At 44.6% G+C, this 25093-nt stretch overlaps 1 protein-coding gene across 1 annotated transcript in view; it reads left to right on the top strand.

Annotated features, from left to right (window-relative positions):
* Positions 1–24243, top strand: part of PRKN (parkin RBR E3 ubiquitin protein ligase) — a 1392587-nt gene extending 1368344 nt beyond the window's left edge. The window contains 2 exon segments of the mRNA NM_001132049.1: positions 11888–12005; positions 21506–24243. Coding sequence (NP_001125521.1) covers positions 11888–12005; positions 21506–21618 — 231 coding nt within the window. The 3' untranslated portion in view covers positions 21619–24243.
* Positions 24244–25093: the final 850 nt, after the last annotated feature.

Genomic DNA, 25093 nt, shown 5'->3' with positions numbered 1-25093 from the left:
GCAGTGAGCGGAGATTTCGCCATTGCACTCCAGCCTGGGCAACAGGAGCGAAACAACGTCTCAAAAAAAAATAACAAAATACATTTAAATATATACATATTCTCCAAAAAGAGATAGTCATAAGACAATGTGAGAAAAACAAAACATGTTTTGGTGACACCCATTGCCAAGCAGTAACATTGATTAGCTCAAGGCCCCTGCAAAGTGATGCCATTTTCTTACCCACCAGCAGGAGGCGGGCTGCTCACACGCAGCAGTGCTCAACTGGCCCACCTGCCGCTGTCTGCGAAGGTGGAAGATTTCAGTGTCTGTGAGAAGAGAGGTGAGCGCTGATGAGAAAGCTGACATTTAAAAGCTGTCATTCACCTGAAAGCATTCATAGCTGAATTAAGCCAACTCTGTTTTCATGATTAATGGCAATCTGCTCTTTTTTGGAAAACAGGCTTAAATGGATTTTTAGGATTAGAATATACTTGTCTAATTATTGGCTACACAGGTGTCACAAACGAGTTTCTCTTAAAGCAGGAAAGATAACACATATGCAGTTCCTCAAGTTATTCTAGCTTCAATATATATCAATGTGTCTCCTAGGCGCTAATTCAGCTTTTTTGTTTGTTTGTTTGTTTGTTTGTTTTGAGACAGAGTCTTGCTCTGTCGCCCAGGCTGGAGTGCAGTGGCGTGATCTCGGCTCACTGCAAGCTCTGCCTCCCAGGTTCAAGCCATTCTCCCATCTCAGCCTCCCAAGTAGCTGGGACTACAGGCACCTGCCACCATGCCCGGCTAATTTTTTGTTCGTTTGTTTGTTTTTTGTATTTTTAGTAGAGATGGGATTTCATCGTGTTAGCCAGGATGGTTTGATCTGACCTCGTGATCCACCCACCTCGGCCTACCAAAGTGCTGGGATTACAGGCATAAGCCACCGTGCCCAGCCTAATTCGGCTTTTAAAACCTATATAAGTACATTTTGATTTGCCTGTAGAGTTCTGTGTGTGTGTGTGTGTGTGTGTGTGTGTGTGTTTATAGAGACAGGGTCTCATTATATTGCCCAGTCTGGCCTTGAACTCCTAGACTCAAGTGTTCCTTCTGCCTCGGCCTCCCATACTTGTGTTTTTAAAGGAGATTTAAGGCCAATCCAGGCCTTCAGTGGTCTTTTCCATGTGTACAAACTCCCATAGGCTCATATTCCCATCTCTTTAGAGATGATCGTGATGATTACAATAACAAAGTAATAATGGTGGTGATCATAGAAAACACACGGTTAGCATTCAGGGTGCACCTGGCTCTGTGCTAAGCCGTTTGTGTGTTGATCTTACTCACGATGACCCTTGTGAGATTATTCCTCTTGAGCCACAGATGGATGATCATGCCTTTACCTTTCGGAAGGAATTTTGGATTCTCTCTCTCTCTCTCTCTCTCTATATATATATATATGAAATATATTTCCTATAATCATAGGAAATATATATATGAAACATCTATAATATATATATAGATGTTTCATATATATATGAAATTGCTATTTTCAGCCATGAAGTATATTAGGAGAGAGACTTGTCCTGTTCCACCCCCACCTCCACCACGCGCGCGTACACACATGCACGCATGCAATTCCTCCTGCCGTGGGTGAGCAGTAGACAGGCACAGAATTCTATGCAATTACCTAACTGTTACGCTGCCCCGTGAGAGCCACACTTTATTGCACAATCAGGCAGTGATGCTGAATCACAACAAAACCTTCCCCTCCTGGCAACACAATAAGCAGGCATTGCTTTAGAGCTTGATGACTAAGGCGGGAACAGAGGGTAAGTTACACAGCTAACCATACTCCTCTTCAGTCCCAAAGGGAGAATCGCCCTACAGAGGATGAATGGTTCCCAAACCTCCCGCCTCTTACAACACCTTAGGGCATTTTTAGGGATTCTAATTTCTGTACTCAGCCACATACCTACTGAATCCCAATCTCCAGAGTCTGGACAAGCCTTGGGATCATTTTTAGAATCCCTTTGGTGATCTTGAACCTGTGGGCACCCAGCCACTGCTTGAGATCACTCCAGAAGGATTTAAACATCAGCATTAAGACACTCATGAAGGAAGCAAAGCAAAGATGTGCTCATCCTGGTAGAAATCCCCTCTCGGAAGTGGCAGTCAAAGGTCTAAACCAGTGGCCTGGGCACCGCCCACTCCCGGGGTGTCGTAGAGCTGCTTCTCCTGCTCCCCAGGGTCCCTAGGGCTGGCAGCAGTCACTGGGTCTGGGACTCCCCTCCCTCCCCGTGGATCCTCTGGGTGAGGATAGGAAGCACAGGAATAGCTGTGACGCTGAGAAGGGCAGGAACTCCAAGGGCCTTCTTGGTGACCCTGTCCCACATGTTAGGTGCAGTGGGACAGTTGGAGACAATGACAAAGAAAGGACATGAGCTTTGGCAGCCGGGGCCTCCTGGTCCTTCTTGAAAGCACTTTCGGCAGGTTGGGGAAGGGAGAACCGGCCGGGCAGCAGTGATGGCCCAGGGCAGAAGGGCGGGTGGGAAGCTGGGAGTGGAGTTGCAGTGCTGGTGCCAGGGGAAGCAGGCAAGTGGAGGGCAGGTGGGCCACTGCGGTGAGGGGAGGGGGGCTGGGTGGCTTCTCCCACTGCCTTTACCACAAGCTGGGTGCTGGTGGTGGTGGTAGTTGCTTTCGTTGTTGTTGTTTTGAGACAGAGTCTTGCTCTGTCACCCAGTCTGGAGTGCAGTGGCACGAGCTCAGCTCAGTGCAACCTCCACCTTCTGGATTCAAGTGATTCCCATGCCTCAGCCTCCTGAGTAGCTGGGACTATAGGTGTGCACCACCAGGCCCAGCATATATATATATATATATATATATATATATATATATATATATATATAACTTAAGACCGAGGTCACTATATATATACATATATACACACACACATATATATGTATATATACATATATACACACACACATATATGTATATATACATATATACACACACATATATATGTATATATACACATATACACACATATGTATATATACACATATATACACATACATATATATGTATATATACACATATATACACATACATATATATGTGTATATACACATATATACACATACATATATATGTGTATATACACATATATACACATACATATATGTGTATATACACATATATACACATATATATGTGTATATACACATATATACACATATATATGTGTATATACACATATATACACATATATATGTGTATATACACATATATACACATATATATGTGTATATACACATATATACACATACATATATGTATATATACACATATATACACATACATATATGTATATATACACATATATACACATACATATATGTATATATACACATATATACACATACATATATACACATATATACATATACATATATATGTATATATACACATATATGTATATATACACATATATACACATATATATGTATATATGTATATACACATATATACACATATATACACATACATATATGTATATATACACATATATACACATACATATATGTATATATACACATATATACACATACATATATGTATATATACACATATATACACATACATATATGTATATATACACATATATACACATACATATATGTATATATACACATATATACACATACATATATGTATATATACACATATATACACATACATATATGTATATATACACATATATACACATACATATATGTATATATACACATATATATACACATACATATGTATATACACACACATATATATACGTGTGTGTGTGTGTGTGTATATATATATATATATATATATATATTTTTTTTTTTTAGTAGAGACAGGGTTTCACCATGTTTCCCAGGCTGGTCTTGAACTCCTGACCGCCGCACTGACCTCCCAGAGTGCTGGGATTACAGGTGTGAGCCACCACACCTGGCCACAAGCTGTTTGAAAACTGCTCTCTCAAAAGTCCCCAGGTACCTCCAGATCTCCATGACAGCATCTTAGCCTTAGTCCCTTAGCCCTCTTTGTAGTATGTGACTTGATAATCACAGGAAGAAATCAAGGCTGCAGGGCCCTGGAGTATGAACCCAGGCAGCTCGGGGCTCCGATTCTGAACCGACTGCTTGCAGGCCAGGCGCCCTGGGTCTTAAGTTATTTAGTTTCCTGAGACTCTGATCTCTCCAGCTGAAATAGTTAATGACAAGCTCCGTCCTTCAGGGATGCACAGTTACTACATTCTGTGATGTGGGCAGAGCCCCCGCCGCACAGTGCCCTTCCTCACGTAACAGAAGCGTCCTTACTTTTCTTCTTCAAAGCCTTCCCCTCCTGGGCACCGGGATCCCGGACCCACCAGCCGCCCCTCCCTCTAACACCCTGCAGCTGTCCCAGCGCCATGCCTTCAGTTCTGTGTTAGCCCGTGCCAAGGTCTGAGTCATCAAATTAATGAGAAAATCGGCACAAGTAGCGTTTGAGGAACAGAATGCCATGTCGTTCATTGGAAAAGGAATGCTGAACTTTGACTTCTAAGTTAGATAACAGAACTGCTTCATGCCCTATGGAGGAATAAAACCATAACCTCTGAGCACATATTGTCTACCAGAAAAAAAAAAAAAAGAAAAGACACACCTTATCAGTTTTCTACACCTTAACCCCTAACTCTCCAATCAAGGCCATGATCTACCTGGGCCCTTGTCAGTCCCAGGAGGTCAGAGTGAACCCCACCCCCACTGCAAAAGAAAGTGGGTAGCTGTCCTGCCGGCTAAAAAACACTCCCCTAGCTTGGTACTGTTAAAACTGCAGACACGGCCGGGCACGGTGGCTCACGCCTGTAATCCCAGCACTTTGGGAGGCCGAGGTGGGTGGATCACGAGGTCAGGAGATCAAGGCCATCCTGGCTAACATGGTGAAACCCCGTCTCTACTAAAAATACAAAAAATTAGCTGGGCGTGGTGGCGGGCGCCTGTAGTCCCAGCTACTTGGGAGGCTGAGGCAGGAGAATGGCGTGAACCCAGGAGGTGGAGCTTGCAGTGAGCCGAGATTGTGCCACTGCACTCCAGCCTGGGCGACAGAGCCACACTCCATCTCAAAAAAAAAAAAACAAAAACCAGAAACAAAAAAAAAAAAACAAAAAACTTCAGACACATTAAATTTAGCAGAGTTTAATCAAGCAAGAAAAAAACAAAAAAGCGATTCGTAAATTTGGTAGCCTCCACAATTTACAGTAGTTTCAGAGAGACTCCTATGGTGCCTCGGGGTCAGAACAAATTTATAGACAAGGGAAGTGACGTACAGAAATCGGAAGTGAGGTACAGAAACACCCGGGCTGGTTACAAGTTGGCATCGGCCTCATTTGAACACAGTTTGAATACTCAGCAGTGTATGAGTGGCTGAAGCATGGCTGCTGGGATTGGCCAGGACCCAGCTGTTGTTACAGATGCATACTCTAAAGTTAGGCTTTCAATCCTGTCTACGTATTAAGTTAGACACACTCCTAAGTTGGGTTTTCAATCTTGGCTAAGTTCGACCACAAGGACTCAAATACAGAAGTACGGAGTCCTTCTTAGGCCATACTTAGTTTAACAGTATTAAAAACCATTTTGCGATATCAGCATTTTGGTCTTTTCCTAGGGTTTGGGGTATTTTCTCTTCCCCAGGCTTTCTCCTCTGTCTCTGACCTTCAGTGTGGGCATCTCCATGAGGGGGTCCTTGACTCCTTGGCTCACGTGCGCCTCGGCCCCTCAGCAGCTCCGGTGTCCTGTGGGGTGGACATGAGGGTGCCTCTCAACCCACGCTGCTGCCCATGGCTTACAGGAACCCAAGCTCAGCCCAGGATGCCTCAACCTCAGGCTCTAGATCTGGGGAGGTCTCTCTTCCTGCAAACTGCTGGCATCTCACTGCATCTTCTCACAGTGGAAGAGGCAAGAGAGCTCTCTGGGGTTGCTTTAATAAAGGCATGAATCCCTTCATAAGGGCTCCACCCTCATGACCTAATCACCTCCCAAAGGTCCCACCTCCCAGTAGCATCACCTTGGTGGGTAGGATTTCAACATTTCGATCCGGGGAAGAAGTAACATTGGCCCCGATGCAGTCTGTGAAGGAAATGATAATGGTACATATCCTTGCAGGTGAAAACAGATATTGCTGCTCTCAATTTTCCCTCTTCCAGTCTAAGGATCAAACCCTCCTAGCTACCTCCCTCTCCCCTGAGTGAACTGGCCCATCCAGTAGCTCAGTGCACACTAGTGTGGAAATGTTTACACGGGGAGTCTTTTGTAATCACTCCTAGGTATTAAGCTTGCAGTGTCCTAATTTGAAGGACGCTTGCTGCTGGAGGTGTTACATCCAGAGCCCTTTGGGGAAATCCTAGTGGCTTTCTGGTGGGCCTGCAAGTTCTCTGCCTTGTGTGCTTGGGGGATCAGAAGTCAGAGAAAATTGGTATTTTGAAAAGTAATTATTTCTCTTCTTTTGCTATAACTTTAATCTTTCTTCCTGGACAGAACAAAGCATATTAATATAAATTTGCAATTTTCCGGTTTGTAATTCCTCTCCAGTAATGTGCTCTATTGACAGGCAGGTGGTTTCTTGAAGTTGAGCTCTGAATCTTTCTCTTGGGCTGAGTATAACATCCTTTGTTAGAATAAACATTGTATTCGCCCAGTTGAAAATGCTCTTAACTTGGCAACATGTAACAAAGGCTTTAGGTGTGCACACACCTGAGCCAGAAACTTCAGCCCCTGAGTGCTCCTCCTGCATACAAGGCCTCCCAGATAAGTGCTAAGACTCTAGAGTTTAGCAAGACCTGCCCTCAATGATAATCTGTCCACACGGGTTGGGAGTGCTGGGATATTTGCAGTCATTTCTGCCATTTTATTTTATACTTTCTATTACATTCTACATTTCTATAGTTTTACTTTTACTTCTTGCCTTTCTTTTGACTCTTTTGTTTGCCATTTCCACTGTATTTTTCCTTGTTTAAAAGCAAATTGCTTTCTCTTTTATTGATTACCCTAGAATGTAAACATATATTAATGTAAAAAAATCTCATGACCCTCTGTCTGAATCATGCCAGCACATTAGAATCATCCAATTCTCACACTTCTGTGCTATTCTTATCCGGCATCTAGTTCTACTTTGATTTTTTTTTTTTTTTTTTTTTTGAGACAAAGTCTCACTCCATTGCCCAGGCTGGAGTGTACTGGCAGCATCTTGGCTCACTGCAACCTCCACCTCCCAGGTTCAAGCAATTCTCCTGCCTCAGTCTTTCGAGTAGTGTGTGCACCACACCCAGCTAATTTTTGTATTTTAGTAGAGATGGTTTCGCTATGTTGGCCAGGCTGATCTTTAACTCCCGACCTCAGATGACCCACCCACCTTGGCCTCCCAAAGTGCTAGGATTACAGGCGTGAGCTACCACACACAGCCTACTTGGATTTTTTTTTTAAAACCAGCAAATTAAGCATCGTTTACAGTTTTATACAATCAGTATTTCCTGATTTACCATACATTACCCATTTTCTTTTTCTTTTCTCACAGTTTCTTCTTGCAGCTCCTGGCTCCTTCTGGACTTTTCCTATTTCCATGTTTCTTTTTTTTGCGGGGTGGGTGGTGGCAGATGGAGTCTCGTTCTGTTGCCCAGGCTGGAGTGTAGTGGTATGATCTTGGCTCACTGCAACCTCCGCCTCCCGGTTCAATCAATTCTCCTGCCTCAGCCTCCTGAGTAGCTGGGACTACAGGCGCCCACCACCACGCCCAGCTAATTTTTGTATTTTTAGTAGAGGCGGGGTTTCACCATGTTGGTCAGGATGGTCTCAAACTCCTGACTTCGTGATCTGCCTGCCTCGGCCTCCCAAATCCATGTTTGTTTGTTTGTTTGCTTTTTTTTTTTTTTTTTTGAGACAGAGTCTTGCTCTGCCACTCAGGCTGGAGTGCGGTGGCACGATCTCGGCTTACTGCAAGCTCAGCCTCCCGGATTCACGCCATTCTTCTGCCTCAGCCTCCAGAGTAGCTGGGACTACAGGCGCCCACCACCATGCCCAGCTAATTTTTTGTATTAATTTTTTGTATTTTTAGTAGATATGGGGTTTCAGCATGTTAGCCAGGATGGTCTCGATCTCCTGACCTCGTGATCCGCCCACCTTGGCCTCCCAAAGTGCTGGGATTACAGGCGTGAGCCACCGCATCCGGCCCCAAATCCATGTTTCTTTAGTGAACTTCTGTTGATGGGAAATGCTGTTTTTTATGACTGTGTTTTTATTTATGCTCATTCTTAAAAATTAATTTTGCTTGGATAGAATTCTAAGTGGGCTGGTATTGTCTGTCAGTGCTTTGAAGATACCATCACTGTCTGCCAGCACCCATGCATTAAGAAATCAGCTGGGGGAATAATTCTAACTTCTTTGTAGATAATTTGTGTGGTTTTTTTGCCACTCTCTCCAAACACTGTTTCTCTCTCATGCTCTTTGTTATCTCCTTCTAGAACTCTAATTAGAAAAACACTGGACCTTCTCACCTTATCCCCCCATCTCTTAATCTCCTTTTCGTATTTTTTACTTCTTGGCATTTTACGTAATTTCTTCAGCTCCATCTTTCAGTTCACAAATTCTCTCTTCATTTGTATCTAATTTGTTATGTAACTCATCAACTGAGTTTCTAATTTTAATTATTAGTGTTTCATGTCCAGAAAAATGGACAAAACAAAGAAATTTGTTTCTTTTTTATGTCTCCCTGGTTAATTGTGACAGTCTCTTATTCCATTATCGTGACCTTTATTTATTTAAATATAACAAACATATTTAGTTTATACTTAGTTGAGTTTTTTTGAGACAGAGTCCCACTCCATTACTGGGACTGGAATGCAGTGGCAAAATCTCGGCTCACTGCAACCTCTGCTCCCCAGGTTCAAGTACTTCTCCTGCCTCAGCCTCCCAAGTACCTGGGACTACAGGTGCACACAACCACGCTTGGCTAATCGTGTTTTTAGCAGAGACGAGGTTTCACCATGTTGGCCAGGCTGGTCTTAAACCCCCGGCCTCAAGTGATCCACCCGCCTCAGCCTCCTAAAGTGCTGGGATTACAGGTGTGAGCCACCATGCCTGGCCAGTACTGTCTCTGGCCATTCCAATATCTACAACCTTTGCTGGTTAGATTCTGTAGTTTCTGTAATTCTGTGACTTTCACTCATGTAGCTAGTTTTCTCCTGTATTAGGTGACTTTTTAACTTTTTTATTATGATCCCAGATTTCTTAGAATTTTATTTGTGTAAGTTCCTTGAGGTTTGGCTTTTTAAAGTGCTGTGCTCCACAAAAGATATTTTTGCTTCTGCCTGGTTCCAGGGTATATGCCAATCTGGTAATATTTCAAATTAATTTTTGGCTTGAGGTTTTTTAAAGCTAATCAGATAGGGTGAATTCTTTTCACCAACCCTCGTGTCCGAGGCCTCATGGTTAGGAATGTTCAGAAAAATGTTTTCCAAACCTGCCACATCACAGAACCCAGCCTGAGACCAGCACATATCTGTCAATTATCTCTTCTGGGCAGGCTTTTGCCCTGGCTTCCTCCACTGAGAACATCACCCTCAGGAGTCCAGGTCCTCTGTGTATAGTAAAACTGGATTCCACCTCCCACCCTGCTCTGGCCAGAGGCTTTGTCTCCTGCCTGTGCCCTTAGGGCCTGGGAAGACCCGGATGATGGGCAGCCCGGGACTAAGAAGATGGCTCCACAGCAAATGCCAGGCTCCTTCCTCCCGAACCAGGAGGATTTGCTATCTTTAAGGATTTCCTTTACCTTCCCACCCTGTCAGCCGTACGTTTAAAAAAGATTTTTTTCCATATTTGATCCAGCATTTTTAGGTGTGTGGACCTGGGAGAAATTGCCCTTCATGTGCAGTATGCCATGTTGCTAAAAAATGGTGTTTTGAAATTATTTTCTATAAGTAAAATTGTATTTTTCTCCAATTTGTATGACTTACCAACTTGCCACCAGCAAGCAATCTAAACCATTGCTACAGAGCTACAGACCCCTAGACCTGAAAAAGAACAGCATGGAACATGAGGCCAGGGTGGCGTTGGGGTGCAGGTCGGTGGGGGGATGGGTGTTTGCCACGTGTCACTGACTGTTAGGACGACACAAGACTCTGTGGTGAATGGAAGACGTGTCATGAAGATGCATACCTAGTTACCAAGTTGTGAAATGGCCCTCACTAACCACAGCGCCCTCACTGGGCCTCTGCCGTGAGTGGATCTTAGCAAAGGAAGCACTCATTGACCTACCGTTGCCTCCTAGCAGCTGACTCCGCACGTTATTCTAACAAAGTATTCACAAATCACGTGACACCCTGGCAGTTATCAAAGGGTGTTTCCTTTGTACCCATGATGGCTCATTAACAAAAACGAAATTGGCTTCACCCAGTGACCAGCCCTAGGCAAAGCTTGTCTGTGGTGCCCCCACCACTGTCAGGGATGCCAGCCACGTGCCCTGCCCATTTCACGGGGTCCTATTTTGGATGTTCGGTAACCCCTGAAAGTTTAGTGGTAACCCCTGAAAGCTTGGTAACCCCTGAAATTTGGTAACCCCTGAAAGTTTAGTGCCCTCCTGGGCTGCGTCATTCATTCATTCACTCACCTGAAATGTACTGATCGCCTGCTGTGTACCAGATTCTATGCCAGAAACTGGAGATATGAGGATGTCTCAAATGTGATCTTGGCTCTGGAAGAATTGACTTTCCACAGAAATAACAGAAACATGAACACTAATTCCTAAAGAAACTATTAAATGCAGTACAGTTATTTTCCTCATAATACTTCATCTATAAAGACTCAAAAACTTTAACATTTCAAAAAGGCTTGGAATTCGAAAATGAAACGACAAAGTTTGGATTCATGTCTTTGGTGATTCTGCATCTTATCTGGGGATAATCAGCGAATGGCTGATCCTTAAGGTCACAGATGTCAAGCACAGCTAGCCGAGGACCTCTTGCTTCCACTCCCACCAGAAAACCTCCTTATACATGATGGTGCAGGCACCACCCAGCTCTCGGTGACATGAATAATGTCAGCAAATGTATTTAAAAGCTTGCCACACTGGAGTCATTCTGAGTCTTTGAAGAAATTAACTCATAGAATCCTCCATACCCCCCAATACACAAGGCATTTCATCTAAGAGATAAAGACTGTCAGAGAGCTTAGGGAATGTTTCCAGAGTCACCTCTCTGGGTACAGCTGGGATTTGAACCAGACAGCTGGTTCCAGGGCCACAATCTTCACTCACAGCTCCCACTGCCCTCTCTGGCACATCGACTTCATTTCCTGTTCTTGCTCCTGTCCCTTCCGTGACAACATTTGGAGTTCCCCATTTGCCAGGTGCAAGGAAGGATAACAAGATGTAGAGCAAAGTTTAAAAGCAAAGATTCCAGAGTCACACTGATGCTCCCACTTACCAGCTTTGGGCCATGTTATCACCCATCTAATCCTCAATGTGGAATAAAAACTAGATCCTCACTTCACATCTAATGAAGTGTCTAATGAGAAGCGTATTTGAGCACTGATCACCTTGCCTGCATATTAAGCACCTGATAGGTGTTATTTATTACAATTATGCAAAACAACAGAATAGAGGAGCTCACACTACAAAACCGAACAATCTCTTCCCCGCTCCTACGCATACACCACATGCCAGGGAGAGCATCCCCAGCTGCCCAACAGCTGTCTAGCATTTGTCAAGTGCGTTGATATTTAGGCCTCTTGCCCGAAGGCACTCCTGTGTTCAAGAATTTCCTGTACCAGTGTACAGGGAACCTAAACTTCAATCCCAGTAATAGAAAGCTGAGATTAAACGCCTTTCCTCTTTGTTTCCCCAGGCCTACAGAGTCGATGAAAGAGCCGCAGAGCAGGCTCGTTGGGAAGAAGCCTCCAAAGAAACCATCAAGAAAACCACCAAGCCCTGTCCCCGCTGCCATGTACCAGTGGAAAAAAATGGTGAGTCTGTGCTGAGCAGAGCATGAGGATGTCGTGGGCTCTTTGGGGAGAATCATACCCGTCAGGGATTCCAGGATTAAATGCGACACTGTCTGAAGGTGCCTGGTGTGTTGGGTAACCCCTCGATTAATGTTACCCATTATCGTTATTATTGTTTTTGTTACACAGAAATATTTAATGAGTGAGTAGTTCCATGGCTACGTGAGGCACACAGTTAGCATTTATGTGGTTGGAAAGGGAATAAATATAGAAACTGGAACCAAGATATGGAATGTGGTTGAGGATAAGTGGCAGTCAGGAGGCAGCTGTGGTTTTTCCGTCCTCCCTAGTGACCTTCCCCAGCGCTGATGACTGCACTGTATGATCCTGTTGTCTGACGGCCATCAGTCTGTAGCCTTCCCCAGCTTCGCAACATTATTCGAAATTAAACTCTCGTCTATATTTAAAGATCCCTGTGGCCTGCCCCTGATGACTCACAGTACCAGTGGGGGTCTTCCTGCTGTCTATCCTGGACATGCCACTCAGGGCAAAGCCATCACAACCAGTGGTCGGAGAGCCCTTTCTCAATGTGGTGCACTTGTACGTGTGCAAGGCAGAGTCAGCGGTACCATCACAGATGAGCAATGACACGAAGCCAGGTGCAGCCTCTCCCAGCTTCTCCTCAATGAACATCAGCTGCGCCCTGGCTGGCAGGTTGACCAGGGCTGACTTGTGAGAGGGAAGCCCGGCCATCCCAGGATGGGCACTCAAGCCTCTCTCTTTTCAGTTATGTCTTTCGGGAAGTTTTCATTAATACAAACAAGAGTGTGCTTGAACACATCCCAGAGCCGCAGGTGCTGGCTTAGCTCAGTCCAAGTCCTTAGTGCTGTATCAGTGGCTTCCTGCAGAGAAAATAAAGAATTTACCCAGTGTGTCCTTATTACTCCATTGCATGCAGCAATGCTCCTAGAAAATGCAGGGATTGGCGTGCACCTATAAAGAGCAGAAGGCGGCTGGGCGCGGTGGCTCATGCCTGTAATCCCAGCACTTTGGGAGGCCGAGGCGGGTGGATCACGAGGTCAGGAGATCAAGACCATCCTGGCTAACACGGTGAAACCCTGTCTCTACTAAAAATACAAAAAATTAGCTGGGTGTGGTGGCGGGCGCCTATAGTCCCAGCTACTCTGGAGGCTGAGGCAGGAGAATGGTGTGAACCCGGGAGGCGGAGCTTGCAGTGAGCCGAGATTGCACCACTGCACTCCAGCCTGGGCGACAGAGCAAGACTCCATCTCAAAAAAAAAAAAAAAAAAAAAAAAAGAGCAGAAGGCACTGATGGAATGGAAGGAAAGAGCTTCTCTAGTTTCCACCACCACTGGGTGCACTGGGAAGTGGGAGGGAAAGAACACGGAAGGGTCCTTCCCAGGAGAAGATGTGTGATGGTTTGGGATAAACAGGCCTGGTATTTCACTGACAAGGGTGTAAAGCACAGAGATTAAACAGTCTTGATCTGTCGCCCAGGCTGGGGTGCAATGGCGTAATCTTGGTTCACTGCAACCTCCACCTCCCCAGTTCAAGAGATTCTTCTGCCTCAGCTTCCCAAGTAGCTGGGACTACAGGTGTACGCCAACACACCCAGCTAATTTTTGTATTTTTTAGTAGAGATGGGGTTTCACTATATGTCGGCCAGGCTGGGCTCGAACTCCTGACCTCAGGTGATCTACCCACCTTGGCCTCCCAAAGTGCTGGGATTACAGGTGTGAGCCACTGTGCCCGGCCTTAATTTTTTGTTTGTTTTGTTTTTTAATAATAATTCTCAAGGTTGGGGAGGACATCATAAGTTAGCGTAACTTTTCTGGAAACCACTTTGGCAATACCTATATAAAGACTTTCTATTATTTGACCCAATAATTCTACCTTTGAAAATCTATCCTAAAGAACTAACCTGAAATATATAATAGGCAAATACACCCACACCCCCACACACATTTTAGGAAAAAAGGTGCCAACTGCAGCATTATTTATATTAGGGTAAACTGAAAATCATCAAAGTGTCTAAAGGCCTCAGTATGAGAAAGATTGGTTTATTTTGTGATAAATCTGTGGTAAAGCTTCACACAGCCCGGCACTGCAGTGTTGCAGGAGTTAGGACTCTGCCATGGACTGTGGCTGTGTGAGCACCAGTTTCCTCGTTCATAAGATGGGTTTCAATGGGACTTCCTCACAGCATGGGCAGGAGGAGTAATGGAGACAGTGTATCAAACATGCTCCATGAGACATGGGCTGGTTCGTGTAGATGAAGGTTATGAAGGCATGGTGGAAAGGTTTACATCCATCCTCAGTGAGAAATCAGAATTTCAAAGCAAGTGGCACATGATGTCTGTTTTGAAACAAATGTATGTGTGGGAAAAAATAGAATCAGAAGAAAAATACTGGAAACAAGATGTTACCATGTCATAGTGAGTAGCTCTAGGCATAATAGGACCAAAGAGGACTTTATTTCTTTTTATGCTTTTCTGTAATAAACATGTGTGATGTATAACCTTAGAAAATTAGTGAAAATCAGCCAGGTCTCTGTCTGCAGTGGGGAGGGAAAGGGGCTCCTTAAACACCCACCCATGTTCCCACTTGTGGCAGGCGTCACAGGCACGGCAGGTGGAGAATTTACCCAGCAGGTGTGGGGTCCATGCCTTAGTGGCCTCCTCGTTAGCCCAGGCTCTGGTGGTGGCAGTTTGCAAGATAAGAAGTGGTCAGCGAGGCTGGGCATGGTGGCTCACACCGGTAATCCCAGCACTTTGGGAGGCCAAGGTGGGCGGATCACCTGAGGTCAGGAGTTCAAGACCAGCCTGGCCAACATGGCAAAACCCCGTCTCCACTAAAAATAGAAAATTTAGCTGGGCATGGTGGTACATGCCTGTAGTCCCAACTGCTTGGGAACCTGAGGCAGGAGAATTACTTGAACCTGGGAGGTGGAATTTGCAGTGAGCTGAGATCATGCCATTGCACTCCAGCCTGAGCGACAGAGCAACACTCTGTCTCCAAAAAAAAAAAAAAAAAAAAAAAAAAAAATAATGAAGTGGTCAGCGAGCCTGGACCTGTTGCTTTCTGTTTCTCTCCTCTGTGGTTGTTTGGTTCAGCACTTACTGTCAGCTTGTGGGGACACCTGAGACACTTCACCTTTGCGACACATAACACACAGCCCAGTCTTGTGGCCTTCAATACTAGCCACATACTGATGGCTCCCAAATCTACACCCCACCCTCATCTCACCCCTGGGTCCGACTCCAATAGCCAGCTGCTTCCTTAGTGTCTCCACAGATTGTCCAATGGACAGCTCAAATTTCACAAAGCAGAGTGCTAGCTGCTCCTAGAAAACCTTTTCCTCTAGGGTGCACCCCACCTCAGTCAACAGCACCGCCCAGTTCCTCAAGCCACTAAGCTAAAGCTCATCCTTCATTCCACGCTCTTCCTCACCCTGCATTCAATCCCCAGTCACCACGGCCTTCCCTGTGTTCTGATCCAGCGTCTGCCCACCTCTGACTCCTCAGCCCCAGCCAGTGCCCTGCTTGCCCACCTCCTCTTCCAAGCACAGCCTCCTAAAGGTGCTCTCGCCTCCACTCTCGCATATTTATGATCCGCCTTCTACATAGACGTGTAGACTTCTCAAAAGCCATGTCAGTCCTGCCCTTCCCCCCGGGGGTCCCCACTGACACTGCAACCACACGGGTCCCGCTCCTCCTTCCCAGGACACTTCTGTGTCGTCATTGCCCATGACTGGCTCCTTCCTGTCCTTCAGATCTTAGCCCAGCTGACCTCTCCTCAGTGAGACCGCCCCTTACCACCCTGCCAAAGACCCTCCTGTGGGGGGGCACTGTCAGCACCATCCCACCTCTCGAGGGGGAGGCACTGCCGTTCCCTTTGCAGGGGGCCTGCCTGTGGATGGCCTTGAGCAATCACCTCTGCCGAGAGAATTTGTTCTGGCTGCCTCCCCTTCCCTGGAGAGCTCATGTCCCATGACTACTGGTTGGTCATAATACCCAACCCACTAACCAAATTCAGGACCACCCTGAGAGCTGCCCCAGCCCCAGAGCTCCTGGGCGTCAGCTCAGGCCTCTCAGGCTGTGCCTGAGCTGGGCTTCTCCTCTGCCTAGCCTGCCTTCCTCCTTTCCATCTCAGTGCCTGCTTCCCCCTTTACCCAACGAGTCCCACCCACCAGTTTAATAATAATTTCACAGCACCACCTCCTTCCCAGATCATTGCTTAATTTGTTCATTTACATGTTCCCCGTCTGTCGCTCTTTAGAACATAAGCCGGTGAGATCAGGGACCTTGACTGTCTAGGCCCGAATCCCAGAAGAGAGCCCAGACAAAAAATATTTGCTGAATTAAAACTTAGCTTGTAGGCTGGGTGTGGTGACTCACGCCTGTAATCCCAGCACTTTGGGAGGCTGAGGCTGGCGGATCACTTGAGTTCAAGAGTTCAAGACCAGCCTGGCTAACATGATGAAACCCTGTCTCTAGTAAAAATACAAAAAAAATAGCTGGGTGTGGTGGCAGGCACCTGTGATCCCAGCTACTCGGGAGGCTGAGACACAAGAATTGATTGAACCCAGGAGGTGGAGGTTGCAGTGAGCCAAGATTGCACCATTGCACTTCAGCCTGGGTGACACAGTGAGACTCCTTCTCAAAAAGAATAAATAAAACACAAACAAACAAGCAAACAAAAACTTAGCTTGTAAAGTTTAGAGATACACACATAAACAGATCTTTTTAATAAAATAACATAGAGGAAGCAAGCTATCAGGGCACACAGACCTGGAGGAGGAGGCTTCCTGGAAGAGATGATACCAGCCAAGAATTGAAGAATGAGCAGATATGAGCGAGGCAAGGAGGAGCAGGAGGAGGCGTTCCAGGCCCCAGGACTGCATGAGCAAAGACACAGGGTGTGTGCGCCCCGGTGTGTGGAGGCAGCCCCTGCTGCTGGTGTTCCAGGCACCGCATGCAGGAGCCTCAGCTGAAGCAGTAGGTAGGATGCAGAATTTAGGTCCCTGAATGGCAGCTTTGGGGCTTGGACTTGATCCTGTGAGGCAGGGAGATAGTCTAGGGTGAGAAGCAGGAAAATTATTCATCATATCTGCCCTGGACTCAGAACATGCCGGCAGCCTCCAAAGATGGAGTTGTAGGAGTCAAATGGTTCGTGACTGTAGGAAAGTTTCTCCCCGTTGAGCTATTTCTTGAAAATATTGTGATGTACATAAATGAAAGCACTAATTTTTTACCTCCAAATTTTTAACTTACAAACGGAAAAGCTGAGACTTGAAGCTTATTAGCGATGGCCTAAACTGTTTAACAGTGCATCACTATAACCGAAACCGACATAGCCTCTATGACCAAGGATGTTACCTGGTTCTCATCAAGGTTCGTGGCCTGTTACATACTCAGCTGTGTTTCAGGAATGCCCTTCTTCCCTCAGAGAAGTTGAAATGATAACGCGAGGAATTTCCATCTTAAGCACAGGCTAAACCCTGGTACTTTCTCCTATAATCCTCTCCAGTCTCCAGAAATGTCTTCACTTCTATCCCAAGCAGATGAGATTCTGGCTCCATTCCCTGACTGAGTGTGTGCTGCTCCTCAAATGTGCCTTCAGGTTGTTCAGGGACTTCCATGCTCTCATTAAATCTAATGGAAGAATTGCTGGCCAGAGCCAGATGTCGACTGCCCAGCGTAGGCTGAGCTTTTCATGGTTTGAGTGTCCATCTGCAGACAGAACTCACTACAAAGGAAGCCACATTCCCTTCATGTCTATATCCACAAATCTGCGTGAAGTTTCAGCGGCTTCCTGGATGCACTTACTTTTAAGCTGGCAAAGCTTTTAGAATTGCAGTCCTCCGTGTTCCTCCATGGCCTGGGGTCTAGCTCTATGGCCTTGTGTATATTAAGCCCTAGGGAGGAAAGTTAATAACGTGAATATCCTCTCTTCCCATTTCCATTCTTACTGTACCAGGCCATTGTAATTCTAGCTTCTGTAACAAGATATTATTTACAATACTAGTATCCCAGATTCATTAAATGCTTGGTATTAATTTTTGGCATTCGGTCTAAGTGTAGAACAAACAACATGCTTCTTCTATTCTCTCATTCAATAACAACAGTCAGCACATAAGACTTCTGTGACGGAATGTGCGGGGGTTTTTCCCCACGCACCAAGCAAGCAATCAGTTCTGCAATGGACACCGGCTGAGTGTCCTGCTCTTCAACCCTGGCGCTGTCTACCAGGAAATAGTGTCTGATCCCTCAGGCTGGGGGCTCCGTCCCACAGGACTGCCAGTCACCGGTCGCAAGTCTGGGCTTCTGGAACTTCTGATGAACTGGCTTCAAGTTGAGATTCCCATGACTCCCTCTTGGGTTCTGTTATTTGCTACAGTGGCTCACAGAACTCAGGGAAACACATTTACCAGTTTATTATAAAGGATATTACAAAAGATACAGATGAAGAGATGCAGAGGGCGAGGTATGGGGGAAGGATCGCGGAGCTTCCAAGCCTTCCCTGGGTGCCCCGCCTACCAGAAACCTCCGTGTGTTCAGCAACCCGGAAGCTCCCCAAACCCTGTCCTCTGGGGCCCTCTATGGAGACTTCCTGGGATAGGCACGATGGACGCACGGACAGCCGTGTTGAAATGCGATGGGACAGAAAGGCTTTGATCTCACGCTAAAAGATGGAGTGGGGAGAACCTGCAAGGCCTGCCGGTCTAGATTCTTCTTGGCCTCCCTGTGCAGCATTCCTTCCTCCAGGGGACGGGCAGGACTCTTTCTGAAATCCGGGTCTTATAACCCACAGTCAGAACAGCTGCGGAAGGTTCCAGTCCTGCCCTGGGCTGGTAAAAGGAGAGCAAGGAAAGGTCAGAGGGAGAGATTCTCTTTTCTGGGGCCTAATTCTGAGGCCTGAATTGCCCCAACATTATGACAAAAGACTGTAACAAGAGCTATGGGAGTTATGAGCCAGGGACTGTGTATGAAAAACACATCTATCAGCCAGGCGCGGTGGCTAATGCCTGTAATCCCAGCACTTTGGGAGGCCAAGGCAGGCGGATCACGAGGTCAGGAGTTTGAGACCAGCCTGGTCAACATGGTGAAACCCCGTCTCTACTAAAAATACAAAATTTAGCCAGGCGTGGTGGCAGGTGCCTGTAATTCCAACTACTCGGGAGGCTGAGGCAGGAGAATTGCTTGAATCCGGGAGGCGGAGGTGGCAGTGAGCCCAGATCGCACCCTGTACTCCAGCCTGGGCAACAGAGCGAGACTCCGTCTCAAAAAAAAATATATATATATATATATTTATATATATATTTATATATATTTATATTTTTATATATAAATATATTTTATATATACACACACTTCATATTTGTGTTTATATATGCTTATATATATTAAATATCACAATAGGAAACTTTCTTACCCTTTCATTTAGAATTGCTTTAATAGTTCATTAAGTTTTAATGTATTGCTCAATAATTTAGATTGAATATATTTTACAATACATGATATAATAATGATATATTTATGATATGATAAAATATTTATGATATTTTAGAGAAACTTAAGTGGTTTTATGTCACACCATATAACATATTATTTGCATCATAAATATACAACCATTCAGTATGTGCTGAAAATGGCACAAACCTAAGCGGAAAGTATGAAGATAAAAGTGTTGTAAGTTTTCTCCTTTATTTTCCACACATCTGTAATTTATGATCTTTAAAACAAGCCAGAAAGGATTAGGAAAACAGGAGATTTTACATGTCGGCAAGTTATCTTAAAACAAATGCCTATTCCTATATATTCATAAATATTTTAAATTAGTGAAAGTTCTCATGCCAGGTTTCTAATAATAAAAGTGAGACAGCACCGAACCAATTACTTGGAAAATTTGGCAGGAAAAATCAATTAACAAGATAATTGGTAAGAGTGAGTAATGGAGCACCTTCAACGCTAGGTAGGATTCAAGCAAAGAAACTGCGTTTGCCGGGGTTATCCAGGAAATTTGGACAGAAACAGTTCTCTGTACATCTTCATACAAATCACTTCCTCCTCCCTTCAGTTCCCCCACAGCGACTGAAGCAGGGGTGTGTGCACTCCAGAAACTCATGGAGTCTATGTTTAACAAGTGAGGGAGGTGAATAATTCCAAAATAAGTCCCAAGATAAGGGACTTTTCCTCTCATGCTGAAAAGAACCTGTTCTGTGAACGAAAGGACATTGGAATCACACAGACCTTGGTGAAATCATTGTCTTCACCATTTAAAAGTGCTTCACCTTGGGGAAATTCTATAGCAGAGTGATGCTCTTATCTCAAAGTGCTTTGGGAAGCAAATGAGATAATATACATAGAACACCTAGCATTATTGGTTACTTCCTTTCTCTCCCTCTCATCTTAATTAAAATTTGGGATAGCATTAAGGAACGTATTCCCTATTAAAAATAATATGCTGGCTGGGTGCAGTGGCTCATGCCTGTAATCCCAGCACTTTGGGAGGCCGAGGCGGGAGGATGACTGGAGGTCAGGAGTTCGAGACCAGCCTGGCCAACATGGCGAAACCCTGTCTCTACTAAAAATACAAAACTTAGCTGGGCGTGGTGGTGGGCGCCTGTAATCCCAGCTACTTGGGAGGCTGAGGCCAGAGGATCACTTGAACCTGGGAGGTGGAGGTTGCAGTGAGCCGAGATCACACCACTGCACTCCAGCCTGGACGACAAGAGCAAAACTCTGTCTCAAAAAACAAAAAAATAGAAATAATAATAATTATAATATGCTATCCCAGTTCCTGTTTTATGAATTTGGCCAAGCCAAGTAAGTAGCACTATAGAAAGAGCAAAAATAAATCAAAATATATTTAAATTATTATACATTATATTAGGTTATATCATCAAATTTTATTAATTAATATATTTAAATATAAATATATTTATATTTTTATATATAAAATATACATATATTTATATTATATATTATTATATATAATAATATATATAATTTTTAATATTATTTTTAATAGGGAATACGTTCCTTAATGCTATCCCAAATTTTAATTAAGATAAGAGGGATAGAAAGGAAGTAACCAATAATGCTAGGTGTTCTATATATTTAAATATATATTCAAATATAAATATATTAATATTTGAATATATTTAAATGAGGAATTGACCCCTATCTATGAAACATGAAGCGTTTGTCTCTAAATCCCCTTTCAGGAGAATAAAGTCAGATTTACAAATAAAACTTGTTCCCGGCAAAAGTGACATGCTTCAATTTCATTCATTTCTTAATGAATATCATCACTTTAGAGCTGCCCTATTGTGCTTTATGATTTTTTCCCCCTCAGTTAAGTTTCTCTCTGCCCTTGTATTGCTTGTGATTATTCACTTAGAAAGTAACGTCTAGGTTAGCGTGCTGGTTTGGGAATGCGTGCTTTCCAGGTATTTGCTGCGAACCCACCACACCTTTGTTTTCTGCTCCCAACAGGAGGCTGCATGCACATGAAGTGTCCGCAGCCCCAGTGCAGGCTCGAGTGGTGCTGGAACTGCGGCTGCGAGTGGAACCGCGTCTGCATGGGGGACCACTGGTTCGACGTGTAGCCAGGGCAGCCGGGCGCCGCATCGCCCCATCCTGGGGGAGCATACCCAGTGTCCTATCTTCATTTGCTAATTCTCTTTTCAAACACGCACACGCACACACACGCGCGCGCGCGCGCACACACACACGCGCACACACACGCGCACATACACACTCTTCAATTTTTTTTCAAAGTCCAACTACAGCCAAATTGCAGAAGAAACTCCTGGATCCCTTTCACTATGTCCATGAAAAACAGCAGAGCAAAATTACAGAAGAAGCTCCTGAATCCCTTTCAGTTTGTCCACACAAAACAGCAGAGCCATCTGTGCCACCACCAACAGGCGTTCTCAGCCTCCGGATGACACAAATACTGGAGCACAGACTCAAGTGAAATCCACGTATCTGTATGGGTCATTCTCACCTAAATTCGAGTCAGGCAGAATCAGTAGCTGGAGAGAGAGTTCTCACATTGAATATCCTGCATTTTACCTTCAGTAAATACCATGAAGATGCTACTGACAAGGTGTTTCTCTGTAAAATGAACTGCAGTGGGTTCTCAAAACTAGATTCATGGCTTTGACAGTAATGTTCTTATTTAAATTTCAGAAAGCATCTATTGCCAAAGAACCCCAGGCAATAGTCAAAAACGTGTTTATCCCTAAGAATTCCATCTATATAAATTGCATTAATGAAATACCAACTATGCATAAATCAACTTGTCAACTAAGTGAGAAATTATGAAAGTTAATTTGAATGTTGAATGTTTGAATTACAGGGAAGAAATCAAGTTAATGTACTTTCATTCCCTTTCATGATTGGCAACTTTAGAAAGAAATTGTTTTTCTGAAAGTATCACCAAAAAATCTTTAGTTTGATTTTGAGTATTCATTTTGCAGCTTGGAGATTTTGCTAATACATTTGGCTCCACTGTAAATTTAATGGATAAAGTGCCTATAAAGGAGACATGTTTAGAAATGATTTCAAAATGATATTCAATCTTAACAAAAGTGAACATTATTAAATCAGAATCTTTAAAGAGGAGCCTTTCCAGAACTACCAAAATGAAGACATGCCTGACTCTCTCCATCAGAAGGGTTTATACCCCTTTGGCACACCCTCTCTGTCCAATCTGCAAGTCCCAGAGAGCTCTGCACACCAGGGGTTCCCCACGAGAGACCTTCTCTTAGGACAGTAAACTCACTAGAGTATTCCTTATGTTGACATGGATTGGATTTCCGTTCGGTCAAACTTTCAGCTTTTTTTTCAGCCATTCACAACACAATCAAAAGATTAACAACACTGCATGCGGCAAACCACATGCTCTTACGCACACTACGCAGAAGAGAAAGTACAACCACTATCTTTTGTTCTACCTGTATTGTCTGACTTCTCAGGAAGATCGTGCACATAACTGAGGGCATGAGTCTCACTAGCGCATGGAGGCGCTTTTGGATTTAGAGACTCTATAAATTATGAAATCGGCAACAGGGCTTCTCTTTTTAGATGTAGCACCTGAAATCCTTGCTGGAGGGAAGAGAGGGGATGAACTCAAATTTTCCACATCCCGGGACACCTGTCCCTCTTTTCCTAACTGCCTAAGATAACCCATTTCTTCCAACCATCTGAAGACAGTCCTGTCCTCTTAGAGGCCTTGCACCGGGGAGAGACTGGGCTCTGCAGCAGCCACATCAGCATTCACAGCTTCATGTGGCTTCACTGTCTGAAAATCTACCGACTCCAACATGGCCCCACGGTGACAACAGACCTGCGACAGGAAGCCCAAAGCTCACATAGAAATGGTGGAGAGATCAAAGTCTCTATAGTAAGGGAAAAAAAGAGAGGTCACAGGCATGAGCCCCTGCACCCAGTGGCTTGTGTCCATACTGAGTCCAGACCCTGATCAGGGCCTGACTTAGTGTCACTGGCAATCCCACTAAATTACACTTCCTTACACTGGCCCGATGCGACAAATCAGGTGGCTCCCTTCTGTCACGTGGAGCACACAGTGTTTTCCACCAGCCACAGCTTTCTTCCTGATGATGTTTGCATTATTGTGCCTTCCCAGTCTGCATGCTGCATTGGGCTTGCGGTGCCTGAACAAGGTTTGCTCCCACGAGCTCAGGCACCCTAGGATCCCCTGTTAGACTATTAGGCTGTCCAGCATGGTCTCCTTTCCTTTCTTGGTGGTGGTGTTTTCCCTTTCCAGAATAGAACAGTGATTCTTAAAATAAGTTAGAGCAGGCCGGGCACGGTGGCTCATGCCTGTAATCCCAGCACTTTGAGAGGCCGAGGTGGGTGGATCACGAGGTCAGGAGTTCAAGACCAGCCTGGCCAAGATGACGAAACCCTGTCTCTATTAAAAATACAAAAATTAGCTGGGCGTGGTGGCAGGCGCCTGTAATCCCAGCTTCTTGGGAAGCTGAGGCAGGAGAATCACTTGAACCCAGGGGCAGAGGTTGCAGTGAGCCGAGATCACACCACTGAACTCCAGCCTGGGCAACAGAGTGAGACTCTGTCTCAAAGAAAAAAAAAAAAGCAAGATCATCCACTACACATGAACATGAATCACAGTATTATTTGCACAGGAAGGGTGTAACAAAATATGAATGTATCAAAAAATAGAAATAAAGTCTTTGCAGAAAAAATCTGTTTTTCTCTGAAGTGTGTTGAGATTATCTGACAACTCTAAGATTGTACTTAAATTGTCAACAAAAGCATCAAAAGAGCTTCTGAGTCTGTCTTTGAAGATACACTTTCAATCAATGTGAAGGGTGAGGGAGGGAATCACAGGCTGTGTTACTCCATGGGCCTCACTCGTGGCCTGGAGGAGTTGCCTGGTGATGAAATAGCCGTTCTCATATCGACTCCAAGCTCCAGATTAACCCTGGCTGTTTCTCTTTGTTAAATAAGAGTAGTTTTTTAAGGCTATCAAAATTTGAAAGGGTTCCAAAAAGCAAACCCTCATTCAAAAAAATCTAAAAGTTACTTTCCTGCCTTATTAGCAAACTTTTCTAATAAAACTGTTTAAAAGAGAAGTTTGCATTGGAAAAGACTATCTGTAAGGATTTTTTCTCATGTCATTCTAGAAAATTTCAGTGACTTTGCATCGCTGTCAATGTGGGTGTGTTGACACTGCATTTTCAAAGAACTGCTTTAGTGGCCACGCATTGTTTATTTCACAATGAGCCCATGGTGGAGGGATCTGGAATGGAACATTCCGAGATAGGGCCTGCACATACATTAGGCAAAGAGGCACGCACTGAGGTCCTCTGGGTGCCAGTAGCCACAGGAAACACTCCGAGGATATGCAAAGGTCATGGGAATGGTGGCCCAGGTGATGATAGAGCAAAAGGGAGCAGAGAAAGTGGGTGAGCTCCGGGCGCCAGGGTGGGAACCCCACCTCCAAAACTCACCTGTGTAAGAACTTCGGGGACAATAATAGCACGCACCACATTAGGTTGTTGTGACGATTAATTAATTTACCTAAAGCACTTA

The sequence above is a fragment of the Pongo abelii genome, chromosome 5 (genome assembly GCF_028885655.2).
Source record: "Pongo abelii isolate AG06213 chromosome 5, NHGRI_mPonAbe1-v2.0_pri, whole genome shotgun sequence".
Taxonomy (NCBI): domain Eukaryota; kingdom Metazoa; phylum Chordata; class Mammalia; order Primates; family Hominidae; genus Pongo; species Pongo abelii.
The sequence above is the reverse complement of the archived record's forward strand: the minus strand, read 5'-3'. Positions and strand labels throughout refer to the sequence as shown.